The 26,626-nt window shown below is 37.9% G+C and overlaps 1 protein-coding gene across 1 annotated transcript; it reads left to right on the top strand.

Moving 5' to 3' along the window:
* The first annotated feature begins 1,721 nt into the window (after positions 1-1,721).
* On the top strand, positions 1,722-18,746 carry LOC147514409 (5'-3' exoribonuclease 3-like). The gene is made up of 22 exons (XM_086582893.1): positions 1,722-2,140; positions 2,211-2,287; positions 2,545-2,736; positions 2,846-2,965; positions 3,090-3,152; positions 3,545-3,691; positions 3,826-3,990; positions 4,262-4,339; positions 4,459-4,545; positions 8,535-8,843; positions 9,060-9,155; positions 9,339-9,434; positions 9,840-9,910; positions 11,578-11,706; positions 11,777-11,853; positions 11,943-11,983; positions 12,132-12,206; positions 12,314-12,471; positions 15,021-15,125; positions 15,221-15,296; positions 17,545-17,618; positions 17,820-18,746. Exons 1-22 carry the CDS (start codon positions 1,834-1,836, stop codon positions 18,472-18,474), a joined length of 3,198 nt encoding a protein of 1,065 aa, XP_086439019.1. The 5' UTR covers positions 1,722-1,833; the 3' UTR covers positions 18,475-18,746.
* The last annotated feature ends 7,880 nt before the right edge of the window (positions 18,747-26,626 follow it).

The raw sequence follows: 26,626 nt of genomic DNA, 5'->3' as shown, positions 1-26,626 counted from the left end.
TCAAGGTTAGCACATACCGGTCGAATCTCTACCTCTCCTTTTCATGTTTTATCGATACTTCCATTGGTTGTGCGGCATGGAGGTGGTCACTATTCAAGACTCTCCGGTGGTTGGTCCACAATCTCAACAACGGAAGGGTCTCTCTCGGGAGCTATAGTAATTGAGGATGAGAATGGTGCATGTCGTCACTTAAAGGCACTATGCTTTGGAGCAAAAGCTACTTTGGAACCTTGGAGGTGGTCGACTATTCAAGACTCTCCGGTGGTTGGTCCACAATCTCAACAACGGAAGGGTCTCTCTGGGAGCTATAGTAATTGAGGATGAGAATGGTGCATGTCGTCACTTAAGGCACTATGCTTTGGAGCAAAAGCTACTGGAACCTTAGTTTTTGCTTTAGGCACAGAAGTAGCTTTTTATGTGCACTTCCATCCATATGTTATGTGCACTTCCATCCATATCTTCCTCTTGCTCAACCACTTCAACATCCACATTCTGCATGGCTTCCTTTTGATCAGCATCTTTCCATAAATAATGTAAAGAAAGTGGTTTCCGAGGCAGATGGTTACCAACCCCACTTGATTGCTCCAGAGCAAGGTTACCGGCGTCTCATTGAAGGAGCTCTAAATTATTTCGAGAGGTCCTGCTTTGAAGCTTCGATGGATCTTTGTAAGTTATATTCTTTGCAAATGTTTTACTTGTCTTTGAATATCGGGTTAACTTACGGCCATGCTATAGTCGATTGTCTTATGGTGTGCGTGTGTGTAGCTAGCTGCGCAGAATTTCTGGCTTGGAGGTGCTAAGGTCTTTAATTACTTAAGTAGACATCTTTCTTTAACTAATGAAGTGTTCTTTCGGGTTCATTTTGTCTTGAAGGAACTTGTCGGAAGTCTCTTAATGAGGCAGGCGGTGAGTTTGGTTTACCCTTTCCTAATTCTTTAATAATTAGCATGATGGAATAACCGACACTTTAAATAAAATAGGAGTTAAAGAGGTTCTCCACACTTACAATTTGAATTGGCTACTTACGCAAATGAAGCTTTGGAAAGGTTCCATGAAGAAACGGTTGCAAGCGGTTGGTAGAAATGGAGTCTTCTTATCTGAATGGATTTTTTCACGATCAGGAATTACTTTGTTAGGGACCGTTTGGAAGTAACACCGTCGATTGTAATTGGATCCAATTGATTGTAGATATGGACTTAGAAATGGCAATCCTAGAGCTGAGTACATTTGCCGCGATTAAAAATGAATTAAAGGAGCCATTTAATCTTCATCGAATTGACCTAGTCGGGGTGTTGTTTTTGTTTTAATTTTTTGACGAAGAGTGGGTTTGGGGTTTTGTTTCTGTCGAGATGATAAGAAGACAAATACGAAGGGTTGTTTTCTTTTTTTATTTTATAATTACTAAAATAGCCCATGCGCATAAGGGCGTAGAATTGAAATAACACACATGAAAAGACAATTTTGACTTATGTTAAATTAGAGAGGACACCAAATTTAGGGTTATTTTGGTAAGAAGGCAAGTAATTTTTTTTTAAGTAAGGACTATTTTAAAAACTTTGCTGATGTGGCTCACTGTGAGCATCCTGGAAGAACCGATATTAATGTAGGTAGGATATACGGCCGGACACCATTTCTTTAAACGAACCGGGTTGGGCCCAAAACAAGGTCCGATGCAAAAAACAGTACTACATAACTGAAAACACACGTGCAACAACCAAACTTACAAAAACAACTCAAGTACTTCTTCTTCACAAGTTCACATTCAGTTATTATTATATCCTTGTCTTTTATTTTTAGGGTTTTTAAGCTCCCGCTCCTAAAGAGTACATCAAAATGGGTGTCCCAGCTTTTTACAGATGGTTAGCAGAAAAATATTCAATTGTAGTAGTAGACGTAATAGAAGAAGAAGCAATAGAAATTTCAGGAGTCAAAATTCCAGTCGACACAACAAAACCAAATCCAAATAATATCGAATACGATAATTTATATCTCGATATGAATGGAATTATACATCCTTGTTTCCACCCTGAAGACAGACCATCACCTACTACTTTTGATGAGGTGTTTCAGTGTATGTTTGATTATATTGATAGACTCTTTGTCATGGTTCGACCCAGGAAGGTTCTTTATATGGCCATTGGTTAGTACTACTTTTTTCAAAGTTTTGATATTTTAATTAGAATGTGTCGACTGATTTTTGACTATTTTAGATGGTGTTGCACCGAGGGCGAAAATGAATCAACAACGGTCTAGGCGGTTTAGAGCTGCTAAAGACGCTGCTGATGCAGTACGTGTTTTATTTACTATGATTAAGAAATTGACCAAAATACTAGTGGGAAAATATCTAATTAGAGAGATAAGAATGTGTTTAGATAACATAATCAGTCAGAATATTTCGGTTTTTGGAACAAACATATTTCACTTATAATCTAAAACCTCTTGAAAATATGAATTTCTTTATCTCAACTGACAGATGGTGTGAATGGTATTATTGTACTTCTCCTGTGGATCATGATGCATTTGATGTCACTTTTTCATGTGCAGGCAGCAGAAGAAGAAAAGTTGCGAGAAGAGTTTGAGAATGAGGGAAGAAAACTTCCTCCAAAACAAGAATCACAAGTTTGTGATTCTAATGTCATCACTCCTGGAACACAGTTTATGGCTGTTTTATCGATTGCGTTGCAGTACTACATTCATCAAAGACTAAATAATGACCCTGGGTGGAAATCGATTAAGGTATTCTCGTTATAGAGAGTCACTAGGAATAAAAAATTTTGTATTATGGTAAACGTTATTCATGGAGTTCGTTTCAGATATCTTTTTTATCTATAAAATCATTTTGTAGGTTATCCTTTCAGATGCAAATGTTCCTGGTGAAGGGGAACACAAAATTATGTCATACATCCGTCTTCAGCGAAACCTTCCTGGTTTTGATCCAAATACGCGTCATTGCTTGTATGGATTGGTATGTCCTTTCATTATGTTTAGTTTCATGAAAATTTGCAACCGTCTCCCTAGTAAACACATTTCTCTCCTTGATATTGTAGACCTAATTAACTTGTGCACTAAATTTTACTTTTTCTGTACAGGATGCAGACTTGATCATGTTAGGTTTGGCTACTCATGAAGTGCATTTTTCAATTTTAAGAGAGGTTATACTTCTATTTCTTATTAGTTGTTAGGTTCTGTGAGAATAATTTGATGCTTTGAGTCTTAATGGTCTGTACGTGCTCTCTGTGAACATAGGAATATCTTCTTAGAAATGGAAAGGAAAATATATAAATATAAAACAAATATAAGAAGAAACAAGAAAGAGGACAAAGAGCCAAGACTACAACTATATTTCATGATTTATCATACATGTTATCTCTGGGGTTGGCCATATAATTGAATTAAGAACTTCAGTATCAACCGGATAAAAGTGTTGTTTCTATGTTATTACAAAGTTCTGCTGGTGATAGCTTAAATTATGATTTTCCATTTATTTGTAGAATCACATTTTCTCTCAACCTGATTCCTACTACTTCTTAATGACATCTCACAGGTTGTTTTCACTGCACAACAAGACAAGTGCTTTCTGTGTGGTCAAATAGGTCATTTAGCAGCGAATTGTGAAGGAAAGGCTAAGAGAAAGTTTGGTCAGTTTGATGAGAAGGGTGAAGGTTCTACTTTGGAGAAAAAACCCTATCAAGTTAGTCCCAATTCCTACCTGGATCGGAAGTCTAAAGTTTTCATAGGAACATGATTCTTGCATTTGTTTTTTCCTGTCCCTTCCCCACCCATGATGTCTTCTTCTAGCTTTCCTAACTTGTAAATCTTTTGCAGTTCCTCAACATTTGGACTCTTCGAGAGTACTTGGGTTATGAGATGAGAATTCCTAATGCTCCCTTTGAGATTGATTTTGAACGCATTGTAGATGATTTCATCTTCATGTGTTTCTTTGTTGGCAATGATTTTCTCCCACATATGCCAACATTGGAAATTAGAGAGGTTTGTTATCTTCGTATTCAGATCTTTCTTTCTGATTTTGCTGTGCGTATAAAATTGTCATATGGTACCTGCTCATTTTTCAAACACTTTCGAATTGAAACGTAGACAATGGATTATGTAAAGGGATGGACTAGATAGTCATATGATGCCAGTGCATAATTTATGTTCATCCTGAACTTGATAGTCTCTCAGTATGTTACTTTAAAAGCAAGTATGATATGAGAAACTATATGAAAATTTCTTCCTGTTTCTGTATTTGTTTGATGTCTAGGGTGCTATCAACTTGTTAGTTGCTGTGTATAAAAAGGAGTTTGTAGCAATGGGTGGATATTTGACCGACTCAAGCAAGGTATTTTATTGACATTGCTCAACTTTTCGAGTTAGATTTTTCTGTTTACTTTAAATTTTTTGCTTTGTACTTCCATGATCCTTGAGCTCTTATTTGTGACACCCTTATATCTTTTCAAGGCAATTTTGAGCAGAGTAGAGCATTTCATCCAGGCAGTGGGCTGCTATGAGGATAAAATTTTCCAGAAGAGAGCTCGACTACATCAGGTTAGTTCATGTGATGAAATAATTCCAGATCCTCGCAATATTTTTGGAATGTGTAGGAATGAAAATAGTTGGCATTAATTGCAGATCAGGTTTGTCACAACGCATATTTTGAAGCTTATCTGAAAATTTTCTTGTTTCCTATTTCTGCATAAGCAGGTTGTATTTTTAGTATGGGAATTTTGCATTTTTGGTGTATGCAAATTCAACTAAAATGAAGAAATTAGCTATATAAGTCTATAACCATTGTAAGCAGATCATTGATTCATTGTCGTGATATTTGTAAAAAGGAAGTTAGCCGTCTTCTTATACGTTTTAGTTCTTCTGTTTGCTCTGTGTTTGTTCTGCTTTGACTAATGTTGTCTCCAACTTAGTTGTTACTTGCGGTGAATTTTCACATTCTTTGAGGAAGAGCATTGAATTAGGGACTCCTGCATGCAACAATTAGCAGAGTAGAAAAGATGAGAACATTGAAGAGGATTGACAAGGGTTCAAGTTGTTTGTACTGTATGGGATATTATATTTAGCATTCTGACTTTCTATCTCCGTTATCCGTTTTGATGCTCATATATTCGAGAAAGGACTTGCCAAGTTTTAAAGGAAAATGTCCTACTTCATGAGCAAGTCACACATAACATAAAATCGTCCATTTGGGGTTGGCTTCTTGAGGTGTAAGTGTGAGAGCTGTGGGATATTGTGATCTGGAAATGGAGGTACTACACTGTATTTGGGGTCATTACTGTCCTTAGTGCGCTGGACTGTTAAGGAAGATATGCTTGTGGGCCCTGGAAATGCTTGGCTAGGTTCCAAATGGTGTTAGATTTTGCATTCAGCTGGGTGATCGAGAAAACTAGGAATGTTAAGGTAAAAAAAAGGTTATGTTTTATTAGTCCAAAGCTTTCTGATCTGATTTTCCATGAAGAAAAAGAAGGAAATGACTTTCGTTAAGCATCATAATTTAGGAAGTACTGCTGATGTTACAAGAAACAAGAATAGCGATAAACTCCAGTAGACCCATGAGAAGCATCTTCTGTTGCTAATGTGAAAGATGGAGTTGCAAGCTCTCTGAACATATGGCGAATGCTGTAGACAGCTTCTCCTCTAACGTTAACTAGGGTTTAAATTAAAAAACTGTGACATCTTTTGGACTTCATGCATGATTTGTTGAGCATGAAGCTAGTTGATTTTGGGGTCACGTCCAGAGTAAACAGACACAGAGACGCATGCGGACACAGCAGGGACACTGCAAATAAGGAATTTAAAAGAAAAAGGTTATCATAGAAAAAGACACAGTAATGGTTGAGTGTTAAATCATAATTGACGATAGGTTAAAGTAAATACTAAATAGCGTTGAAGACAAAAGTCACGCTCATATCATACGTTCCACAAGAAAACTATATGTCCATCGAGTTATTGAGGAGTAAAGCTCTAATTCTTGTTGTGGATTGAGTTTCCCTTTTATTTTCTTTGTGTGTGTGTGTGTGTGTGTGTGTGTGTGTGTGTGTGCGTGTGCGTGTGCGTGTGTGTTCAACCCGCATCCGATGTTGACAAACGATTTTCTGCCGAGTCCAGATGCAACCACTTGCATTAAGAATTCCCTGTTTAACCAGGAACAGCTGTTCCTGTGAGCCAGCTTCTCTCTGTCGCTTTACCAACTTCTAATTGGTCCTTGTGGTATGGGTTCTAAAGTTGGTTTTGAACTGCATTTTGTTTGTGTGTTGAGTTGTAAATCTGTAAGCATGCGTACTGTACCAATGAAAATCTTTTCTCGTCTCTCATTGAGTTGTTGAGTTGTTAATCGGTTTTATCGAGGGCTTTAGGGTGGGACAGGACCGAGTTCTCGTCTCTCATTTGCAATATGCAGATGATATCGTGGTGTTCTTGCGTAGGGACCTCTCACAGCTTAGATTTCTTCGTGGGATTCTTTGCTGCTTTGAGGTGATCTCAGGGCTTAGGGTGAATATTGCTAAGAGTAAAGTGTATGGGGTGGTTGACATGAGCGATATTGATAGGATGGCTGGAGCCATTGGGTGCTCCGCCAGATCTTTGCCCTCGAGGTATCTTGGGATTCCTCTTGGTGCTCGATATAGGTCTTCAACTATGTGGGAACCTGTAAAGCAGAACCTCCGTCAGAAACTTGAAGGGTGGTATGGGCGGTACCTCTCGAGATGGGCAAGAGTGATTTTGATTAAGAGCTTTCTTTCGAGCCTTCCGGTTTATGTCATGTCTCTTTTTAGGATGCCACAAAGCGTTGTCAAAAGGGTTGAGATGATTATTAGGAATTTTTTATGGGATGACAAGGAGGAGAATCATAGGTATGATCTTGTTAACTGGAAGATTGTCTGTATGTCGAAGAAAAATGGGGGTCTGGGTTTGCGAAGGATTTGTGAGTTTAATTCTGCCCTTATGGGCAGATGGCTTTGGATATTTGGGGAAGAAAGTGAGAGGCTTTGGAGGCGTGTGGTTAAATCCAGATTTGGTGAGTCCAATCTTGGGTGGTATAACGGGGAGAATTCAAGTCCTTACGGGTGTGGGGTTTGGAAGAGTATTCAGAGAGGTCTCGTGGAGTTTTAGAGAGAAATCACATACGTTTTAGGTGACGGGGGTAGAATTAGGTTTTGGGAGGATAAATGGGTAGCAGAGAGACCGTTATTCTTGTCTTTCCTGAGACTTTATGCCATCTCAGTTTTTAAAAATCGTACCATTTGTGATTTCATGCGTCTAAATAATGGTAATCTTGGGTGGGATTTGGGGATTCATGCTCACTTTGACTGATCGGGATATTGTGAGCATTGCCACCCTCACGCTTATGCTGGAGGCGATTCCTGCTGTGAGACCGGATAGGGATCGACACTGGACTATAGAATAGAATGGGAAATTCTCAGCCAAGTCTTTCTACTTTTCTTTGTGTTCTCATCTACCGGTTAACACCCGAGGGGTCATGATTCCAGACTTTCCAAGTTCTTTTATTTGGTCAGCAAAGATTCCTTGTTTTGTTTTTTTTTTCATTTGGTGTGCGACCCATAATAAGATTTTGACAATAGACAATCTTATTAGGAGAAAGAAAATAATCATTAACTTTTGTCCCTTGTGTATGGCTGATGGGGAGTCAGTGAGTCACACTCTCATTCATTGTCCTTTATTTTGGGAGATATGGAGTTACTTTGTGGGCCACTCTGGGGTGTATTGGGTTGTTCCTCGGTCAGTGAAAGATCTTTTGCTATCATGTGGACTTTGTGGCTGAAAAGGAACAGGAGACACTTTGATGGATGTGCAATGACTAGGGCACAGGTGATTGTAGCAATCAAGGGATTCGTGTTTCTCTGGTCGAAGTTCTGGGAAGAGTGGACAGATACATCGTTTGGGGACCTTATGTTCAGATGAGAGTCCTTGCTCGGCCATGCATGATTGTATCCCTTTGTTTTAGTTTTCTCTAATAGTCGTAGTTTCTTTTTTCTAGTATTGATTTTGTATCTGTCTTTTCCTTTGTTGTATCTGAGTGGAATATCCTAGGTTACATTGACACGGGCACGCGTGTCGGTGTCCGACACGGATACGGGGTGTCGGATACGGCGAGCAGTTGAAGATCGACACGGGGACACGGATAGGAATAATTAATTAATTTTTTAATAATTATAAATTTATTAAATTAGATGGTAAATCAGAAATTCGAGGTAAATTAAATACAATGTGTCCGACACAGACAAGTGGATACGGATCCGACACAGATTTTTTTCAAAATATAGCGTGTCCATGTAACCTAGGGGATATTTCATCCTACGAACTTTGACTTTATGATTATATATATATACATATCACCGATCAAAAAAATAAAATCTTTTCTAAATCTGTTTGCCTAGTATGTTTTGATGTCAGTTGCGGTTGATGCCATGCTTTGTGGTGTCCTTGTAGCAAATGAATGTTTCTGAATCTAAACGAAAGTAACCTCACTTCATTATCAAAACAAATTTAATTGTGCATTTGTTTTTCAGCGGCAAGCTGATCGAATCAAGCGGGAAAAAGGTCAGACGAGAAGGGGCGATGATGTTGAACCTCAGTTCAAACCAGAGTCTTTAGTCCCAGTTGCTCATTATCGTGGTTCCCGTCTTTCATCTGCGGCTTTACCATCACCATATCAACCAAAGGAATATGTTCACCATTCAGGTTCAGTGGTTGAGAAAAATGAGGTCGGGACTTCCAAAGGAAAAAGGTCTGACAGCCGAAACAATAAAGTGCCACGATCTTCAGAGGCCTCTGTTGGTGCTGCTATTGTTGAGGCTGAGAATAGTCTTGAAATGGAAGTATGACCTTATCATCATCTCAATCATTAATCATTCATACCAATGGCTATGGCATGAGTGCTTAGGATTATCACTTTTCCAATCAGCTGTGTTTCAGCAACGTCTTTCTAGAATATTCATTTTTCCATTTAATTTTAGCTAACATGGAGGCATCAATGCATTCATTACAAGGGGGTGTTAAAATAGAATCTGATATATCCTTTTTTGGTTGCTAAGACACAGGAAAACAAGGAGGAATTGAAAACAAAGTTGAAGGATTTAATACGCGAAAAGTCAGACCTTTTTAACTCGAGCAACCAAGAAGAAGATAAGGTTTGATTTAGTGGAGCATTTTATATCTTTTTTTTTTTTCTTAAGATCCATTTCATATTATAATTATTTTGGTGACTATCCTTGTCTGAGATGAATTTCATTGCTAAATTCTTTTGCAAGACGATTATGCAATGTAATTTAAATATGTACTACTAAGTCACTGACAGAGATTTATGTCACCAGGTTAAGTTGGGAGACCCTGGGTGGAAAGAAAGGTATTATGAAGAAAAGTTTTCTGCAAAAAGTGCTGACGAACTTGAAGCAATTAGAAAGGATGTGGTAAGTGCAGTCAGTTATTAATCCTTTCTCAACCCATCTAACTGTTTTTCATTACAGTGGAATGTATTAGAAAATGTAATACAGCAATTGGATTATGGTTTGTTACAAGATAGTTGTTAGAGCTGGTCTCACAGATTAACTAAATTACATTGACACGGATAGGTGTGTCCGTATCCGACACGATTACAGAGTGTCTGACATGGCAAAATGTCAAAAAGTGAGGTATATCACATACAATATGTGTTCGACACAGACACATGGATACGTATCCGACACGGATTAATTTCAAACTATGGCATGTCCATGTAACATAGCAGATTAATGTTCTTCTTTGTGCACTGACCTGATTTTGGTACTCTGAATTTTTTAAGGTTGATAGAAACTTCAATTTGTTTCATTTGGTAGGTTCTACGATACACGGAGGGCTTATGTTGGGTTATGCACTATTATTATGAAGGGGTCTGCTCTTGGCAGTGGTGAGTTTTCATGTAACAACGCTATTGTCAGTGATTTTATTTTTTTTCCCTAGTAATTTTGAATTTCTGATGGCCTGTCAAAGGTGTTACGGCTTGCTCAATGTAGTATAAGAAAATATTTGTTGGGGTTCAAATTCTCTCAAATTTCGTAAAATTTGTCTGTGTGTCTCAGTCTCCCTGGCATCTTTGTCTTTTAGCTTGGTTTGTTTGTTGGTTTTTGTGCACATGCATGGCTTTTAGCCTTTTAGTTGCTTTTATTGGTAGCTTTTGTATATGCTGGATTCTTAGTAACAAATTTTTATTGATTAAAGGGTCAGGTTCAAGGGACATATAGTCATATACATTTGACATTTAAAATCACTCACGTTAACAACCACAAGATGCTCCAAATCCAATGACTAAGAAGCTGCCACATGGAAGCTCTAAGGCAAGTCTTTATTGCTTTCTAACGTGGCTCAAGCCAAGCCACCGAGCTACATTAAATCACCTCTCACATCTTTGGTCTTCTCTTTCCTCCTCTTGCCTTCTTTGACATTTTCTTCTCTATGAGCTTCAAGAAAAAACCAATTCGAGAATGATTGGTTTAAATAAAACCTCACAACCTTTTACTTCCTTACATCATAGAAAGCTCACAAACCTCAAAAACAATGCCCGATCGATTAATTGCATCCTTTTAATATTAAAAAACCAAAACCAGTAATCCATCTTTAATTTTCTATTTAAACTTATTTTGTTGATGGGGACTCTATTGTCATGGCCTATGCTTTCTATTCCTTTGAGTTTCAAAAAGATATTGATAATGGGTTCTACTTATTTTGGCTTTGCAATTATAGGTACTCAAAATCTATAAAAAAGATGAGAATGAAAAGATAATTAAATAGTTTTATAAGGTTTTCTGTAGGTTTGAATCTTTCGTTGAACAAGATAGTAAATTAGTAATATTTATGGATTTATTATCATTATTGTGGGGGGGTAGGAAGAAGAAGAAGACGTGTGTACCAAAACAAAGAGTGACAGGTGCATTGGATTTGAGTGTAAGTTGATGGCTTGGCTTGAGCCAAGTTAGAAAGCAGTAAAGACTTGCCTTTGAGCTTCCGCGTGGCAGATTCTTAGTCATTGGATTTGGAGCATCTTGTGGTTGTTAGCGTGAGTGATTTTACATGTCAAATGTATATGTCCCTTGAACCCAACCCTTGATTGAAAAGAATAAAAGTCTCATTAGGTGTAAACGAAGTGCTGATCCTTCTGAGAATTAAACTCAGTTTCTTCTTTCTTTTCAAATCTTTGGGACAGTTATGAAGTGTCTTATATCAACTGGTAGTTTGTAAGTAAAAACTATAACTAATAGTGATAGTAGGAAGAGCATGAGAGTATACAAACTTATAAAGATATTTGTAAGGCCAATTTCTCAGAAATAGTTTTGGAGAAATATATCCAGACCCATGGATTTTAAATGTATTGCTGTAAATAGTAGAAAGGTATTTCCTAAATTGCAGGAGCATTGATGCATGTACCATCTTATTCAACATGATAGATTACTATCAGAGAATAGGAGGCATTCAAAAAAGCTGTAAATTAACTCATCGGATGGTATATATGCAGCGTTGATGTATATGGAGTACCATACTTGTTATCTATATTGCTGATTCTTGGCTTTCTTTCTCTAGGTTTTATCCATATCATTATGCGCCCTTTGCATCTGATATCAAGGGTCTTGACCAGTTGGAGATAAACTTTGAACTAGGTTCCCCATTCAAACCATTCAATCAGCTGATGGGTGTATTTCCGGCTGCAAGGTTGTGTCACTCATTTGTTATGGACATCCTGTTTCGTAATATAATTACTGATTTATGGATTATTCCTCAGTTGTCATGCACTACCCGAGCATTATAGGGAATTAATGACCAGTTCAAGCTCCCCTATTGTGGACTTTTATCCCACTGGTATTCTTTGTTTATTTTGCTACTGTTTTCTCTTTAAGGTCTTGTGTGCTTCGTGCAAAGATTTTATATTTTCTCAACTGTCTTGTTAGATTTTGAAGTTGACATGAACGGAAAGCGGTTTGCTTGGCAGGTTGGATTTTCTTCTCATATGCAACCTTTTTCATATGATTTATCTATCAAAAATAAAATACGTTCAGACTTCTGGCTACGAAGTATCTATTAGGAGAACTGGTTCATGTTTTCATGGTTTCTTTGTGTTTTCTTTATCTATTTTAAAGGGTATTGCAAAATTGCCTTTTATTGACGAAGGGCGTCTGCTTAATGAGATCGGAAAAGTGGAACACACTTTAATGGTATTTTATCTTTAGAGTCAAACTTCACTTACTTTCATAATTGACGTGCAAAAACAGAGTGGTTATTTGTTTTATTGATTTATTCTTTCTAGCATGCTTTTTTGTAGGAGGAAGAAGTCCGAAGGAATAGTGTAATGTCTGACATGCTTTTCGTAACTGTGTCTCACCCTCTCTCCCCTTATATCTTCTCCTTAAATGACAAAAATAAACAGTTGTCAGACAAAGAACGAGCTGAAGTCAAAGAAATAATTGATCCCAAAGCCAGGTCAGTATTGTAAAACTCAATCATGTTTTGTGAGTTTTGATGCCATTTGTGAGTTCTAGATGGTGCTTGTCATATCAATATTTCCTTTAGACATAAAACAGAAGTTGGTTTGAGATTTCTTTGGAAGTTATTTTGTAGTATGTTAATTGCAAGTCATTTATGTGGGATTGGGTGTCCTATTTACCTACGTCACATTGACACGGGTACGCTTGTCGGTGTCCAACACGGCGATCAGTATGAAGCAGGACGGGACGGCTAATTAAAAGGAAAATGATTACATTTCTTAAGTTACACAACTAATTCTTTGGCATAAGACCTTAGAAAGTTGCCTCCTTACAAATAAATAACAATAAAAGTGGTATATTATGGGGTTGTATCTATGTTAGAAGATTATTTACATAACCTTTTAGGGTTTTGAGAAACCCTAGATTGAAATAGTACACATAACGTGTCCGTGTGTCCAACACGAGTGTCGGTGTGTACATGTGTCCATACTCCGATTTGTTTGAGAATATGAAGTGTGTGCATGTTAGTTAGCTATATTGCCCAACTGTAGGGGTTTGAAATTGAAAGATCTTGTATTTAGGAGGGATGTTGTGGTTGAGGCTTGCCTATGTGTGCTTGTACTATTTGTAGTTATCTCTGACATTGCATCCGTATTATTTATTCAATATAAAATCTTCTTCTACTGTTCAAAAGAAGAGTGTGTTTTAAATCTTATCCTTTATGTATAAATTTGATTTACTGGTTTTAGTAAGAGCATCTTCAATGGTGATACCTGGATTTCAGCAACATTTTTCATCAATTGAATTACCAAACATTTGATCAATGGTTCATCTCCATTGGTGACATTTAATTTTCAGCTCAAGCCCCACGAGCCACTTGTTTAACAGCACAGCTCAAGCCCACGCACCACTTCAAGAACTGCTTAGGCGAAATAATAGACCGCGTGGGCCTAGCCAAAAAGCCCACATGCCACTTCTTTATCCGGGCTTCAGTTGTTGATCCGCTTCGTACATTTGATGAACACCAACTTTGGCACCAAATAGATCCCCATTCCCCATTTGGTGCCAAGGCTGCTGATACTAGAGAATATCGTTGTGAATGAAATTGTTGGGATGTACTGCCTGACAATCACGAGGCAGGGGCATTTAGGTTTTTTTGCTAAATCCAGTAGGTGGTTTTGTTCATTCCAGCAGGTCTAAGGAACATAACTACCATGAATCCTGGACGGAGTGCTTTGTAAATGACTGAAAAATCTACTGGAAAGTTAGGGCAGCTGGAATATCAATGGGGCTTGGACATCAGAAGACCGGCGGGTGAAGTGAATTTGGTGATCTCTTTAGGAACAGTTTTCTTACATTTAGAAACCTAGAATCTTTATGGGGCTCAGCTTTGTGGGGCTTGTATTCTATTTTATCCTTGGTTTATGTGTTTACTTGGACTTTTTGAGTTTTAGCCGTACTTTATTGCCCCGTGTTATTCAAATCTCTTTGAAGCATCTAAAAATCCAAAATCTTCACTGGAGTCTTTTATTTTGCTTGGATAGCATTCTTGGGAAACTTTAACCTTTTAGAACATTCCCTTCATATCCAATCTTGTTTCGAATTCGAGCAGGTTCATGTGAAAGTCCAAGAAGGAAAGACTTGGTGGGCCAAAAACAAATGGGTGTCGTTGTAAAGCCTACACACAAGAAAAACATTAAGTAGGAGGTGGGCTAATCCTAATCCCATTGAAAGAATGTGAGAATGGACCAAACCTAAATACACTATTATTGGAAGGATCAACAGCTAAATTTCTCAAAAATAAAATAAAATAAAGAGAAGTACACATTGCCACTGTTGGACTAGTGGGATGTCTTCTATTTATAACATGGTGTATAACTTCTCATAGTGTTTTTGGAGCTTGAGTCCTTTTCCTCGTATGTAAGGGTTCGAATGGAACACATTTCAGGGGATTGTTATCAACAGCTGATGCACATCATACTTGAGCGCTTTCTGACATCTCTTTGATATTTCTGTTTAGGTGTGACTGTGAGTTGATAAGGTGGTTGTAGTGGTTCCAATTTTGTAGTCTGTGCTTTATCTTCCTGTTTTTTTCGTAAATGCTTTTTTCTCCTCCTTTCCCGTTATTCGTATATCATCATTTCGCTGGAAATACATAATACTATTTGTCAAAACAATAACTGTGTAAAGTTTCATAGTATAACTAGGAAGGAATATTGCTGCTTTGGTTTGTGATCTGCCCATATTTATGTTGACTTCCACTTCTTGATCATTATACCATCTGCACGAAAGTCTTAATTGATGGAGAGTATGGTCACTTGGTTTGGAACATTTTATATGGTTTTAGTGTTTTGGACAACCTATTTCAAATTTTCATCTATCTTATAAGCACCAAACTTATCTGTGCATGTACTCATATTTTGTTGTTGCTAGCTAGGAACTTCTGCTCTTGATTAAACATGATTGGTTTGGGCGTATGCCTCTGTTTTTAAGATACTTTTTTTACTTCAACAACTTTCTGATCTTACATTGGGTTACATGCAGTGGCGGGATGAATGGGTATTTAGCCCTTTGTAATGAAGATCCTTGCCCTTCCATTTTCAGCTCGCCTGTAAATGGTTTGGAAGACATTATGAACAACCATGTCATGTGAGTTCTTTCAGCACTTCATGCATTCTTCTGGTAAATTGTGTAAGCCATACATCCGTGGGATTAACAATTTTCTTTTCTCGTTCTTTTTTCAGAATGGCTATCTACATACTCCCTGATGCACATAAGCATATTACTAGACCTCCTACAGGGGTCATTTTCCCCAAAAAGGTACTTTTAACCTTTTTTTTCCTAGTTAAGCAAATTATATCAACATACATGGTAAGATTTACAAGTGTATGTCAGTACCGACAAGGAGGTTGCAATGAGCAATGCTCCCTTTACAAACCAATTCAAGCCTATGTAACATGGATACGCCATATTTCAAAAACAATCCGATACGAATCCACGTGTCCGTGTCGGACACATATTGTATGTGATACACCTCCATTTTTTATATTTCGCCGTGTCTGACACTTCGTATCCGTCAGATACGGACACACCTATCTGTTCTCAATGTAACTTAGATTCAAGCACAATCAGAACAAAAGGACACAACTTGTGTTTACATAAACCTAACATAAGTCCAGGGCCGGCTCAAGCCTAGATGTGGCCTTAGGCGATGAGCCAAGTGAGGCCTTTTTTTTCTTCTAAACTCATTACAAAATTGACAAAAAAAAAAAAACAAATAATAGATTATAAGATTCATATTAAAAATGAAAATCCTCAATTTCACATACAAGATTGAAGAGTAGATTGATTTCCTTCGAAATACATAAATAATATATACCAATTTGCGAGTAAGTGATGATCAATGGACAAATAGTTAAGAACTTAATGAGTAAAATAATGAAAATGAGTGAAACATAAAAGGGCAGTATGTGCGAGAGAGAGACCTTGAGAAAATCGGTTAATGTCTTTACATAAGTGGAGAAGTGGGAAAGGCACCATAGAATATGGAGATTCTCGCATATAATGTGGGATTTTCTATTCTCTTTGATTCTTTCCAATTTAGAGATCTAACTATGTGAGGACTCTCTCACAAAAAATAAGATAAGTACGCACTTGTAACCATTGGATTTGTCATGTAACTTCGAGATGCAAATGTTGTAGTGGACTATTGGAATAAATTTTCTTAAAACCAATTCACTCCCGAAATTTAGTGTGTGGGGAGAAACCAAATTGACTCCTAGTGTCCTTTTTTGTATTTTTTTCTTCAAAATATATGGTAATATCAAACACATGTAAGGAAAAATAAGGAAATTTGGAGGCCTTCTATATTTGAGGCCTTAAGCAGCTGCCTAAGTCGCCTAATGGATGAGCCGGCACTGCATAAGTCCTATCAGGTACATCCCACCTTGTGATCCAATGTGGTCTTCGGTCCCGTATCTGCGCTTCATCATTGTTCAACATAGACGCATACTTAGCAGCTTGATCAGCAGCTATGTTAAACTTCCCCCATGTTGAAGTTATATACAGCTTAAGTAGATGTTTCTTTACCTGTTTCCACCTAGGAGTGACAAAGCAAGGTAGGATCCAAAAGCCATGATGGCTGCAACCGAATCTGACTCCACCCACAAAGATCTCCAATTCTTTTTAAGAGCCAACTCTATCCTTTCAATGATAGCCATGACTTCTGCGACCTAGATGTTAGGTTTATGTAACTTGTTAGTTACACTTCATACTTGAAATAATTTGACAAATATGGGTGAAGGTCAATGCCAGGATGTCAATTGCAAAACATTTTGACCCAGAAATAGCTAGTTTAGCCTTCGAAAAGACAAACAGAACTTGATATTTTCAGTTGTATGACAAAATTTAGGTAACTAATACTATAACCTACAGACTATTAAAGAATAAAGAACGTTAAGTAAATAAATACTAAAACATTGTGAATTGCCAGCGTTTTAAGAGGATTGCTGGATACAGGATTTGTGTCCTTGACATTTTACTGTCTCGGGGTTTTTTGTTGTGTGATTTGAAGTAGCAAGTAAATCTCCTGAACTTTAGATACTGTACAAATAGTGATTTGAAGAAGGGCACTGATCTGCTCAATTTGAGTTCGCAACCCCTTTAGCACAAGACGTGTTTTATATTCCCGATAAAACGTCAGCATTTTTCAAAACGAGGAAAGATGCTCAATAGCCTTCTGGAATCCAGACGTGGTGTCTAGAGGATGCATTGCGTTAGTGGTTCCAATTTTGACTTTATCGTGCATTTGTATAAATTTTTTGAGAAGCATATAGTTGACTGAAGGTGTATACTTGTACGTATTTCATATGAATCCAGATTTAAGGTGGTCTAAGAAGCTATCAAAATATAATAATAAGTTGTGTATCTATAGCATATCCTTGGAGAGAGTCTGTGTTTTCTTTAAGCCTTTTTATTCTGTAACCAGAAGACTTCATTTATGCATTCAATGTGATTTCGTCTTGTGAACTAAATTAATGTCTAATATCTTCATCTCCGCCTTTTTCAGATTGTTGCTGTAGGAGATTTGAGGCCACCACCTGCTTTGTGGCATGAAGATATTGGGAAAAAGCCATGGGAAAGGTACAATTATGATGAGATGAAACTGGCATGATGCACAAACACCGAGGGAGAGACACACACAACTGCACTTGTGTTCAGTATATATTATAGGTTTATAAGAATCAAAATAATAGTTGCCATTATCACCAAAGAACCACTAGGAATAGGAATGTGTAAATGTGCATTTGTTTCCAAGATCTGACTTTTGCTTTTCAACCTCAGACAAAATCGCTCTGGAACCAATTCTGGTCGACAGCTCAGTGAGGATGCACATCGACTTGTCACTAACAGCTTACAGATAAAGACAGGGCCTTCAGGGGTGCAGCAAATGCATCAGTCACAATTACCTTATGGTACAAGTTTGTACGGTTCACACCCGCATCCAAATGGAAAGCACAACAATCAGGAACATCAAAGATCAGTGCCACCTTATAATAATAGATTAGCGAATTCCAGTTTTCGTGGCTACGAACCACCTGATGGTTCTGTTCACCAAAATGCATCTAGTAGTCTCTATGAAAGATCTAACAGTCTGTATGGAAGAAACAACTGGCCAGCAACCCAGAGGCGAGATTCTCCTGTGCATGGTCATGGGACAGGTTCATTTCAGAATCCTCAGCTCCAGTACAGGCAACATGTGGCACCACCACCAATGATAGCTAATAGTCATGTTCATCCTAGAGGTGGATACAATGGGAAACACCAAGCTTATGCATCTAGTAGCAACCACCAACGTGGAGGTCGCCAAGCACCTGCTGCAAATAGCCGAGGCCTTTCAAGAGATTATAATCACCCTCAACACCAGGGTAATCTCTATGCTAATTTGGGAAGAGGTGCAAATGGAAGGCCACCACCTCCTCATAAATACAACCCTTGACAAATCTAGTTGCTAGCCTTTTAGGAGTAACCTCTTGTCACTGCGTCTGTGTTTTGTTGTAATTCCTAATCTGTAATTTTTCTTGCAAATGTAGTGAGAACTTTTATTTATTTTAGCTTTATCTGATTTTATTTTCTGTTTATCATGTTGCTTACCGCTGATGTAATAAAACTGTGAGAGCAATGTAAATTTTTCCGCCGGCGCTGTATGTTCAATTGTTGCTCCTAATACTTGGAGCTTATTTGAATGATTATGGCTTGATTGATCTGTTTTATTCTCTTTTACCCCAGTAAACTAATTTTGGTGGAACACATGTTAGTTAATATATTTTTCGGGACACTGTCATGTCATGTACACAACTCATTTACTGGTAGATTTTACATGGAAGTCTGAGAACTGAATATACTTGAAGCATTCCCACTGAAAGTAAGGCTGAAGCATTTCCCCAACTGCAAAGACTTCAAACAGCTCATAGTTTGCCTCCATGACAGCCTATCAATGAATCAACTCAGAAGTTAAAGAAGGAAGGCGCTCTGCCTGACTTAGCAAGTCATGGAACGAAGGATGTTTCAAGCAAGCTATTGGAACGACATTTTTTAGTCTCCTATGTACACCGAAATGTCCTCTAGGAACACTTCTGGTGGCTGTATCTGTCGCGTTTCCAGCATGTAGAGTTTGTTGGAAGTTTTGCTTGATTATGCGGATACTGATAGTACCCATCCTCAAGAAAATGTCAAAATGTTGACCTCTAAATGAGAAGATCAGGAAATGTTGTGCTCATCGGTATGTAGTAAACCAACAGTAAGTCATTATATAGGGCCATAAGGAGTGGAAGCTAGAATCCTCTCGGCGGGAACTTAATAGTGAAAAATTGAGGAGTGCTAGAAGACATTTAAGAAGCTTTCAGATTTATTTGCCTTCTGATTGCACGAATGCGTTTTGTGCATAGCTGATTTGCTTTTACTCTAAGGCATATTTTCGACGTCAAGGTCTCCTTTTGGCATCATGGTTCATGTTTACTTTCTCAGCTGGGCATTGTACTTGGACAGTTAGGCCAATGTTAGAAGAGACATTATTGTCTCTCTTGGCTAAGCTACAAAACTGTGGTGGAATGTTAGAAGAGACATTGTCTCTCTTTGCTAAGCTACAAAACTGTGGTGGACTGGCGGGTCAGTTCACTGAATTATGATAATTACGTCATTTTCACTAAGGAGTCATTTGTTTTTATGAGCCTCTAAATATTGAATGCTAAATGGCCCATCCCCTGAATGCTCAATGTTGATTGCTGAACTCTGAAAAACATACTTGTTTTCTGTTAGAATAATCTGGCTCTGAATGCTGAATATAAATCACTCGGACAATTTTATCCATGCTATCTATTTTAAACACTAACTTGATTTCTTGTAAAACAAAATATATATTAGATTTGAGGAGAGGAGATGGATTAGCGATGAAAAGAAATGATAAATAAACTTATTTTAAAATATGCTTTCACAAATATATTTTAACAGTTTATTTTCCATATTTTGTTTACTTCCAAAAAATATATATGTAATTCTATTTTTACTGACGTCAACATCAAATTTTGAAGAACCCATTTTGAAGTCATAAAGGTCAAGGTAAGAAAGTAGATAGGTTCTTGAGATTGGATTCTTAAGAAAGGGCAAGAAGGGACTTCTTGTTTCAAGTATTAGAATTCAGCATTCATGAGGAACTTTGGTGTGGAATGTTGAATGCTGAAACTACCACTGAATGCTTAAACTACTTAAAAAAACAAACACGTTTTTGAGCATCTGAATGCTTAAAACTTAAGTTTAAGAGGCTTTGAATGCTGAATCCAAAAAAAACAAACAACCCCTAAATTATCGTTTTTGCCTATCAAAATATTTGACATACCTGGTAGCATTGTTGGTTCTGCAATCCTCGATCCTTTGGTATATATTGTTGAAATTTTAACTGTAAAAGTCTTTTGTATCATATATTGTTGTGTTGGTAGTTATTGGATGAATTAAAACTATCTAAGATGGACATTTACATGGCACTCGCAAACATTTTTCTGCACTGGTACTCTGGTAGTATTGGAAATATGAAAAATACACAGCTGACCTTGTACAAAAAGAGAGAGCTTACAACCATGTAATTGTTGACATATATTGGGTGTCCTGAGCCTCCTCTAATATATTAGTAGAATTGACCATTTACATAAGTTCGAGTTTATAGAGAATTTGGCAATTTAACATGGAATCGAAGCGATTTATAATTATTTCATACTTTCGCTGATCGCGATTTCGTTTTTTGGACTGATTCACGCCGTTGCTCTCTCTGTTTTCTCTCTTATTTGAAGAACGACGTACATCTCTGTTTCTCCGGTTACGTTGTTCTGATCACAACCTAAGCTTCAATGTTTTTCTTTTATATTTTTCCTTTTTATAACTAGTCACAAGATGCAATAGATGGTGATCTGAATCTCATATATGTTTATTATTTTTTTGAGGTATGTTTTTTTAATCGAGATGGCTACTGGTGATGCATCAATTATCTTGACTGTTGCTTCGGTTGGAACTGTTGAAGATGTCCAATCCTTCTACCCTATTCATGATAATCCAAATATGAAAATTATCTCACAGCTATTAGATGGCTTGAACTATGTTCGATGGGCACGATTTATAAAATTGTTTGTTGGAGGCCGTGGAAAGATAGGATTTTTTCTAGGGCACAAAAAAGGGACCTGCAGAAACTGATATGAAGTATGCTAGGTGGTTCTCATATGATTCTATGGTGAGGACTTGGTTGATTAATTCTATGCAACCAACGATTTCTGATGGCTATTTGTTTACAGACACTGCATATCTTATTTGGGAACCTCTTCGTACAATATATTCTCAGAGACAGAATAATGCAAGGAGTTTCCAACTTTCCAATGAGATTGGAAATTTCAAACAAGGTACTCAATCTCTTGGGGCGTACTATGCGAGACTTCGATTCGGAAGAATTATCTCATTATGATAGTTTTATTGAATGGCCAGCTAATGCAGCACGCAAAGATTGTGGAGAAGAATCGAATATTTCAGTTTCTTGCTAGGCTCAATCCTGAGTTTGAGTATGTTGTTGTTCACTTGCTTGACAAGCATCCGTTCTCAACTCTTGAGGAAGCACACGCCTATTGTCTCTCTGATCAGAGTTGTCGAGCGCCTGTGCCTCATACTCTTGGTCTTCTGTCTGAGACTTCTGCTATGTCAGTCCGTTATGCTTACCCGTCGCCACCGTCAGTTCCTCCACAGACTTTCGAGGCACCACTATCCGGTCTTTTGCCACTGCCAGCGGCCTCTGGTAGTTCTCGTCCTCCAAAAAAGAAGTGTGATCATTGTGGCAGATTTGGGCATATAAAGGCAACGTGTTATCAGTTACACAACCGTCCTGGTTCTCAACAACGCTCATCATCCCAGTCCTCAGTACACCTATCTGCTGACTCTAATACACCAGAGTCTTTTGCTTCTAGTGTTCTTTCTCCATACGAGATCAGCAGGTTCCGACAGTTTCTCTCTCTATCTTCTCAACCAGGGGCTTCTCATGCAGGTAATTTTGCATCTACCAATACTGTTTCTGCATCCTAGACTTCACCCTAGATTGTTGATTCGGGTGCCACTGATAATATGACTGGTATGTCCTCTCTTTTTCAGACTTATGCATCTAGTTCTTCGAAATGGATAGTTCACCTTGCCAATGGGGCTGAGACTCCTATTGCTGGGAAGGGTTGTATCCTAGTTACTGATTCCCTTTCGTTATCTAATGTTCTCCATGTCCCTAATTTGACCACCAATCTTATTTCAGTTAGTAAACTTACCAAAGATGTAAACTACAGTGTAATATTTTATCCCTCTTACTGTGTTTTTCAGGATCTGGTGTCGTAGAAGGTGATTGGTAGTGGATGTGAAGAGGGTGGCTTATATGTACTGGATGGATCTGTTTCTTGAATCTCTCCTCATGCTCTCCAGTTAGAGTCTTCGTCTAGTAGTGAAAATGTAAAGCGGCTGTTATGTTGGCATCATCACTTAGGTCATATTTCTTTTGAGTATCTACGTTATTTATTTCTGTTTTTCTTTTCCAAAGTGTCCATGTCAGGTCTATCTTGTGAGACATGTGAACTAGCTAACCTTAAAGCAGTAATAAAACTTTGTCTTTGTTTGATATTGTGCACTTCGATGTTTGGGGTCCTTCCCCTGTCACTTTTGTTTTAGGATTCATTATTTATTTATGTTATTCATTGAAGATTTCTCTAGGTGTACTTGGGTTTATTTGATTAAATCGAAGGATGAGGTCTCATCCATTTTCCAAACTTTTACTGCAATGGTTCGTACTCAGTTTGGTAAAATAGTTAAAGTTTTTCGTTCCGACCAGGGCGGAGAATTTATGTCTCATGGTCTTTGAAAGTTCTTTAAGCTGGCTAATTGTATTTCACATCAAACCTCTAACACTAAGACTCCACAGCAAAATGGCAAGTCCGAGAGAATAAATAGCCATATTATTGATCTTGCTCGTGCTATTTTTATTGGCATGAATGCTTATTCTTGTTTTTGGTCTGATACTGTTCTTACAGCAGTGTATCTCATTAACCGTTCTCCATCTTGAGCTCTCGACTTTTGCACTCCATATTCAATTCTTCATCCTGATCGTTCTGTTTTTCAGATTCCACATCGTGTCACAAATTTCATAAATAAAGTAAAACTAATTTTTTGACTTATTGTGATGCCAAACAATAATATTGACGGCACTTCGACGTCACAAATTTTCTGACGCCTATTTGGTGTCACAAATTGGGAAAAGCCCCTGTCACAAAAAAGCTGTTATGGTGCAGTGATGTGTGTGTTTGTTTCGTCCAAGTCACCGGGTCTATCTCTAAACTAGATCCACATGCATTGAAATGTATGTTCATAGGTTACTCTCATACTCATAAGGGTTATTGGTGTTATCATCCCTCATCGCATCGTTGTTTCACCTCCATAGACGTTACATTTTTCGAACATGCTCCATTCTTTTTGTGTGAGGTTTTATCTCAGCGGGAGTGTTTTCCAGTTCACCCTTTTCCTTGTGAGGATTCACCTTTATCCATTTCTCTTTCTTTTCCACTTTCGGTGAGTGTTCAATAATAGCTTACAGTTTTCCCTCCAATTCCACGTTTTGTTCCACCTTCTTTACAGGTCTATATTCGATGCTATCCAGGGCGCCAACCTCCTCTACCAGACTGCCCCGCATCTTCTGCCTCTCTAGGTTCACCACTTGCCACTGATTAACCTTTACCAGGTATTGACCCATCTCTTATCCCTCTTGTACTAGTTACTACTGATTTTGATTTACCAGTTGTTGATAGAACTGATACTCCACCTATTATTGTTCGGAAGAGAAGCACTCTGCAGGGATGATGCCAGCTAGATATGCTAATACTATGGCTTATATATTTTACCACTGATTATACTTCATATCATCGTTTGTCTCCTAGTTACATATCTTTTCAGGCTTCTCTATCCTTGGTTGATATACCACGTACAGTGGCAGAGGTGTTGGTCCAGCCTCACTGGAAGGCTGCAATGTTGGAGGAATTACATGCATTGGCGGTTAATATAATACTTGGGCCTTAGTTTCTCTTCTGCTTGGGCGTAGAGCAGTTGGGTGTAAATGGGTTTTTACCATGAAACAAAATCCAGATTGAACAATTAGTAGGTACAATGCTCAGTTGGTTGCTAAGGGGTATGCACAGAGATTCATGGAGTTGATTATCAGGAGACATTTGCTCTTGTGGCCAAGATGAATACGATGAGTTATCTTTTCTCTTGCTACATCCAAGTCGTGGCCCCTTTTTCAGAGGGATGTGAAAAATGTCTTCCTCAATGAGACTTTACAAGAAAAGGTGTATATGTCTTCACCACCTGGTTTCCGTTCTTCTTCTGCTTTGAGCTTAGTGTGCAGTTTGATGAAGAAGTCTATCTATGGGCTTAAGCAGTCTCCTCACACTTGGGCTGATACATTTGCTGCAGCCATGACTGCATATGGATATGTTCAGAGTCAAGCTAACCACACCTTATTTCTTCGACACTCTGGTATGAAGATTGTTGTGTGTTGTTTGCTTATGTGGACAATATTGTTATTACTGGCGATGAGGTTCAGGGTAATAGTGACTTGAAATCCTATCTCAGAACTCGTTTTTAGGTGAAACATCTCGGCCCTCTACGTTACTTCCTCGGGATTGAGGTTGCTCGTTCTAGTTATGGTATTTTTATCTCTTAGAGAAAGTATATTCTTGATCTTCTCTCTGCTTCAGGGCAACTTGCCTTTCGTCCTGCTGATACATACACTTATGATGGCGAGTTGTTGGAAGACATTGGTCAATACGGATTCTTGGGAAGCTCCTCTATCTTCTCTTACCTGTCTTGATGTTACGTACGCACAGTTGGAGTTCTCAGTCAGTTTATGCACAAGCCGCGTCTTCCTCATCTTCAAGCAGCTATTCGTGTGCTCCGTTATCTCAAGGGATGTCCTGGACGTGGCTTCTTGTTTCGAGATAATGGTCATTCTCGGGTCGAGGCATGGACTGGTGCTTACTATGCAGGTTATAGATCTGTTTAGCGATCTATTTATGGGTATTACACGACTATTGGTGGTAATTTGGTTACATGGCGGAGTAAGAAACAAGATGTTGTTTCTAGGTCCAGTGCCGAAGCAGAGTACAGGGTGATGGCCCAAGGTATGTGTGAGCTGATATGTCTAAACTGCTAAAGCATCTTCTACGAGATCTTCATCTACATGTCTCTCTTCCTATGACGCTTTATTGTGTCTGCTCTTAGCATTTTGGCTAATCTTGTGCAATATGATCATACCAGATAGAGGTTGATCAGTACTTTCTACGTAAGAAGGTGACTTCTGGACAGATTTGTGTTTTATATGTTCCTACGTCTTAGCAGTTTGAGGGGGAGTGTTGAGATATATGAATAGTAGTATACTACATTTTGGGTTTTAGTCCCACATTGAGTATGTAGGAGTTATAGTATATATGTGTTTTAAAGGGGAGTGTTGAGATATATGAATAGTAATATACTACATTTTGGGTTTTAGTCTCACATTGAGTATGTAGGAGTTATAGTATGTGTTGTGTCCTTATTTAAGGAGAGTGAATATATATGTAATATTATTCAAGAATAATAATATTTTCTCATTTCCATAATTCTACGTGGTATCAGAGCCTCTGGCTTCTAAGAGTTCTCAGGTTCAAACTCCTGCCAGGTGAAGATATCCAGCCCTTCTAGCTACTTGTGTATTTTCCACTCTTGCCAGGTGAAGATATCCAGTCCTTCTACCTGTATATTTCTAGCGTCCCGCTGAGGGGGAGTGTTTACATATATTGAGTGTCCTCCATCCTTTTCTAATATATTAATATGAGTTTATGGAAAATGTGGAACTAAAACCCATAATAGTATACTACTATTCATATATCTCAACAGTAATAAACTATTTGTGTCCGTCGATTGCTAAAATTTGCCTCTTCCACCCAGTGATCCATCTTGATAGGATTTTTATTGTAATATCACTCCAATCTTGAAAATAGAAAAAAAAATTCTCCTTTAAAGAACGTGCCCCCACCTACAGTTTTTTTTTCATACATCGTTTTTACGTTTTTCCGATTTTGCCCTCGCCAAACACTATTATTACAACCCATGCGCATATGCCATCTGAAATTTTGACAATTTTATCAGAAATTCTGAACAATTTTTCACACTATTATTACAACCCATGCCATCTGAAATTTCGACAATTCCATCTGAAATTTCGACAATTTCATCAGAAATTCCGAACAAATTTTTAGAAATTATCTCTCCTTTAAAGAATGCGCCTCCACCTACAATTTTTTTTCATACGTTGTTTTTTCGTTTTTCCAATTTTGCCCTCACCAAATACTATTATTACAACTCATGTGCCCATGCCATTCACACTATTATTATAATCCATGCCACATCCTATGCCATCCGAAATTTTGACAATTTCATCAGAAATTCTGGACAAATTTTCAGATATTATTATTATTATTATTTTATCCGGACAAATTTAACATATTTAATCTAAATTAGTGAGTTAGTGGCATAGTTAGCAATTCGTAATACGG

Source organism: Coptis chinensis, chromosome 2 (assembly GCF_015680905.1).
Source record: "Coptis chinensis isolate HL-2020 chromosome 2, ASM1568090v1, whole genome shotgun sequence".
Classification (NCBI taxonomy): domain Eukaryota; kingdom Viridiplantae; phylum Streptophyta; class Magnoliopsida; order Ranunculales; family Ranunculaceae; genus Coptis; species Coptis chinensis.
This window is presented reverse-complemented; position numbering and strand designations above follow the sequence as displayed.

Bases quoted from the DNA above. Each gene is read 5' to 3' on its own strand.
- LOC147514409 (XM_086582893.1), top strand. From the start codon at position 1,834: ATGGGTGTCCCAGCTTTTTACAGATGGTTAGCAGAAAAATATTCAATT. The intron at 8,844-9,059 runs GTATGACCTTAT...TTGGTTGCTAAG, and splicing joins AGAATAGTCTTGAAATGGAA to ACACAGGAAAACAAGGAGGA. The intron at 12,472-15,020 runs GTCAGTATTGTA...GGTTACATGCAG, and splicing joins ATAATTGATCCCAAAGCCAG to TGGCGGGATGAATGGGTATT.